The sequence below is a fragment of the Mycetomoellerius zeteki genome, unplaced genomic scaffold (assembly GCF_001594055.1).
Source record: "Mycetomoellerius zeteki isolate Tzet28-1 unplaced genomic scaffold, Tzet1.0 scaffold386, whole genome shotgun sequence".
In the NCBI taxonomy this organism is placed as follows: domain Eukaryota; kingdom Metazoa; phylum Arthropoda; class Insecta; order Hymenoptera; family Formicidae; genus Mycetomoellerius; species Mycetomoellerius zeteki.
The window spans coordinates 349,734-353,681 of record NW_017257377.1 but is presented as its reverse complement, the minus strand read 5'-3'; the positions used below and the strand labels follow the sequence as shown (position 1 = coordinate 353,681).

The following is a 3,948-nucleotide window of genomic DNA, read 5'->3' as shown; positions in this document are numbered from 1 at the left end:
TCTTTATTATTCTGTGTTTTATTTCAATTTAATATTTATTTTGTAATTATTTTTATTTTTCATCGCATTTTATTTAATCCTTTAAGAACAGAAGCTTTCTGACAAAGAAACTTAAAGAAGACTTCGTTTTCTAAGGGCTTTCAGAGTCGCTAAATTTGATTTTGGTCTCAGAATTCTAAAATTAAAACTCCAAAAAAGTAATGTGATCATCGTGAAACTCGGTTTTAGAAAGTTCGTGGTATTGCCGAATTTATGTAGCCTGAAAATATTAAATTTCAAAAGGGTATGTAGTACCCTTCAATGAAGGAGGATTTAATGTCACACGGCTCATAATCAGAGTTTGCGAGTTAGTTTGGAAATTAGTATTAACTGTTTACGTAGCTTCGAATAAAATGAAATTGGAAACGTGATGTTATTTTGCAACTAAAGAGTCCTTAAATCTGAGTTTTACGATATAATCAGATTATTTTTTGGAAACATTCTTTTCGCCCCATATTAGATTTACCATTTAAATTTTTAAAATTTTTAACCTCAGATGCGAATAAAGCATTAGCAAATTACTCCATAGGTCAAGTTTCATGAAAATCGAGCGAGCAGTTTACAATATAAAAAAAAGTATGCCGGAACGGTCACACCAATAATCGATAAAGGGTTAATTTAAACTTATACATATTTTATTTTATTTTATTCATTTTACTTTTGGATCTCACAAATTATTGAATCTCACAATTTATACTATATGCTGTTAAATTCTCATTACTATCAAATCTCTATATACACATTTTTAAATTATCTGTAATCTCTATTTTCTTTGACTTTTTTAAATAAAAAGTTATGAAATATTATAATCACATCTTTTATTAAAAAAACAACTATATCATGTAATGTATGCATCATGTGCATTGACATCAAAGTGCTTATTCTATATACATGCTTCGCTTCGTATTTATTTGACATTAAAGAGACTCGTATAAGCTTGATATCCTATATGGGGATTAATACACTCATGGAAAATATGGCGAAAGCTTTCGTCGTCAAGGAACGTCGATGAAAGGTAGACGAAGAATCGGCGCGATTTCTTCGACTACGTCCGTTATGCAGAAGAAACGAGAAAAGATTGCACACAAAGGAGCTCGCCATCTTTGAGCCTCTTTCCAAAGGATCGCAAGATAATTGGTTGATTTAACGAGATCACATTCAGGGGATTCGTGCCGTGGTAAGAAAAGCGCGTATTCTTCCTATGGCGAGGTAACTTCCGTTAGAAAATGCACATGATTATCTCATAATGTTATCAGCCATTGAATAAAATTAATAGTAAAAAGAAATTAAATCTAATGTAAATCTGTATGAATATTAAAATTTAATTTAAAAAAAAAAAGATATATACTCTCAGAAGACAAAGCTTACTTTTACGAACTTTTTTTATGAAAACTATTAACTTTACTCAAACAGAGATTTGATGACCAATATTTTACACGTATATTAGTGTGTTACGTACATTGTTTGAGTAAAATTAATAGTTTTTGGAAAAAAAATTCGTAAAATAGGCATCTTTTAAATCTTTCTAGATGTGTGTGTGTGTGTGTGTCTCTTTCTTTAATAAAAAATCTTTTAATCTTTTAAATCTAAAGTTTTCATTTTATCTTAATCCATAGGGAAGGAAAGTTGTAAATTAATTTTCAATGTAATATCTTTGCTTCCATATATATATATATATATATATATATATATATATATACAAGTTCAAATATAACGCTTGGACAACGGCACTTTACGTAAAACGGATATTCATCAGTTTAAAAACGCAATTATATCTTACATTCTCGAATTACGTTGATTCGTGGGAAAGGAAGATCGTTAGCTTCCGCCGGAAGCAGTGATATCACCACTTTCACGGTCACAAAGCATGAACATGGCGCTTGAACGCGACACTTTGCGCAAAATGGATGTCCATCGCGTATTGTAATTGGACGGAAGTAGTATTTTACTGATGCGTTTGCTGAAGGCGAATGAGATGCAAAAATGGGGTCGGTGCACTGCAACTTGACTCAATAGCAAACGTCCCACGTAACTATTGTGTTGATTACAAGTTTACAGGCGAAATAAAAAGAGATCGTTATATCGCGTGTTACGATTTGTACAGGTAAATTGGATATCTGGAAAATAAACTGCGTCCAATGCGGGATTATCTGTCCATGGATGGACGCGTTTATCGAATCCCTTTCCGCGGAAAATTGTACACTGATAATAGAACTTTATCCTTCAAATCCCTTTGCGTTTGATTTCCGTTCGAATTGAAATGTAATCTACAGCTTGATTACTAGTTAGATGCTTATCAATAGGTATTGGTTCAAAGCAAATGAATTCTAGTGTATTCCATGTTTTTGTTTAATTTTTCATAATAAATGTGCGATTAACGAGTGAAGATACGTCTTTTTTTTTTTATCGAAACAGCACCAATTATGGAATAAAACAGCATTACAAATTTAGATTGTAATATGTGCTGTTAAAATTTCATTACACATTCTTTCAAATTATACATACGTTTTGTAGCGCAAATATTTTTCTGAAGTTAGACTTCATTGATTTATATTTTTAAATGATTACCTGATTTTAGATATTCTTTATTTAATTTTAAATTGTTTCAATTGTTGATTCCATTTATTTTGAATGGTTTTTTTTCGCTTCAACGTCAAAGCAAGAGATGTTTTTACTGAAACGTCATAAGGAATAGAATAAATTAACATTGTAAATTTAAATTGTAATATGCTGTTAAAATTTCCATTATGTTTTCTAAAATTGTAGATTTTGCAGCGCAAATATTTTTCTGAAATTAGACTTTATTGATTTGTATTCCTAAATAACTATCTTATTTTAGATATTCTTTATTAAATGATTAATCCCATTTGTTTTGCACAGCTAGTTCTAAGTAGCACAGCAGCGCTTGGAAAGCTCTAAAAAAGCGACTACATGCGTTTTTTAGTGCTTTGTTAACGCTGTGTGCTACTTGGGATGATTTCCTTTTGCTTCAACGTGAAAAAAAATAAAAGTTACCTTGAACAGGCGCGTAAATGTTGAGGTACAGGCAATCCTCGCTTTGGTTCTTGAGGTAGGGCAGCAGCCGCTTGAGGTATTCTACTCTGCCCTTGGGCATCTTGTCACTGAGCTCCGGTAGCTTTTGAGGACAAACGGGTCCGAATTTATCGGCGATCTTAACGCCCTGCCAAAGGGCACCGGTGACGGGCGGCATGAAACGTAATGAGCCAATCGGTGGCGAGGCATAGGGTACGCCGCGAAATACCTCGACACCTTCGAGATATCGATCAAGGGTAACGATCACGCCCGATAGCTCGCCGTACTTAGTCCTGACGATCCTCGAACTTAGTTCGGCACCAGCAGTCGCCAGGATCAAGCCGAGCAGCGCCAGGATCGACAACGTCATCTTGACGCGATCACCGACGTCTTCGGCGTTACCTCCTGCTTCGGCGTCACCTCCGCCGATCACTTTCTCGCCGTTCCGACGTCTCTCATATCGTCTTCCTTGTCTTACACTGCGACAATTTCCTCTTTAACCGTCGCCAGAGATGAGGATGTACGCGAACTGATCCATTTCGCGACTCTCAGAAACTTGTTCACCTCCTGGATGCATCAGTCTTCTTCAAAGTGAAGGACAGTTCGATGACTGTTAGACTTTATTTTGTTCAATCAATGTACTTAAGACGTGCTCAACCAATAATAAAAGTTAGTAAAGTTTGTTGCTATCTTACAATTGCTCTTTAACTCAGCCTAAGAAGAGCATGGTCTTGATTTTGTTTGATACTTAAAAAAAAAACTATTGTCTTTAAATAGATATTCTTGAGCTTAAACGCTGTAGACAGAAAACTAATGGGAATGGATTTTCCATAATTTTTTCCAATTTGATGATCTTGAAAGGTTGCGATATCTTGA

The 3,948-nt window shown here is 34.3% G+C and overlaps 1 protein-coding gene across 1 annotated transcript; it reads right to left on the bottom strand.

Moving 5' to 3' along the window:
* Positions 1 to 3,028: 3,028 nt before the first annotated feature.
* Positions 3,029 to 3,484, bottom strand: LOC108726085 (neuroligin-4, Y-linked). The gene has a single exon (XM_018453455.1). It carries the CDS (start codon positions 3,440 to 3,442, stop codon positions 3,029 to 3,031), a length of 414 nt encoding a protein of 137 aa, XP_018308957.1. The 5' UTR covers positions 3,443 to 3,484.
* Positions 3,485 to 3,948: the final 464 nt, after the last annotated feature.

What these genes read in the sequence shown, in the direction of transcription:
- LOC108726085 (XM_018453455.1), bottom strand. Translation starts at nt 3,442, where the DNA reads ATGACGTTGTCGATCCTGGCGCTGCTCGGCTTGATCCTGGCGACTGCT.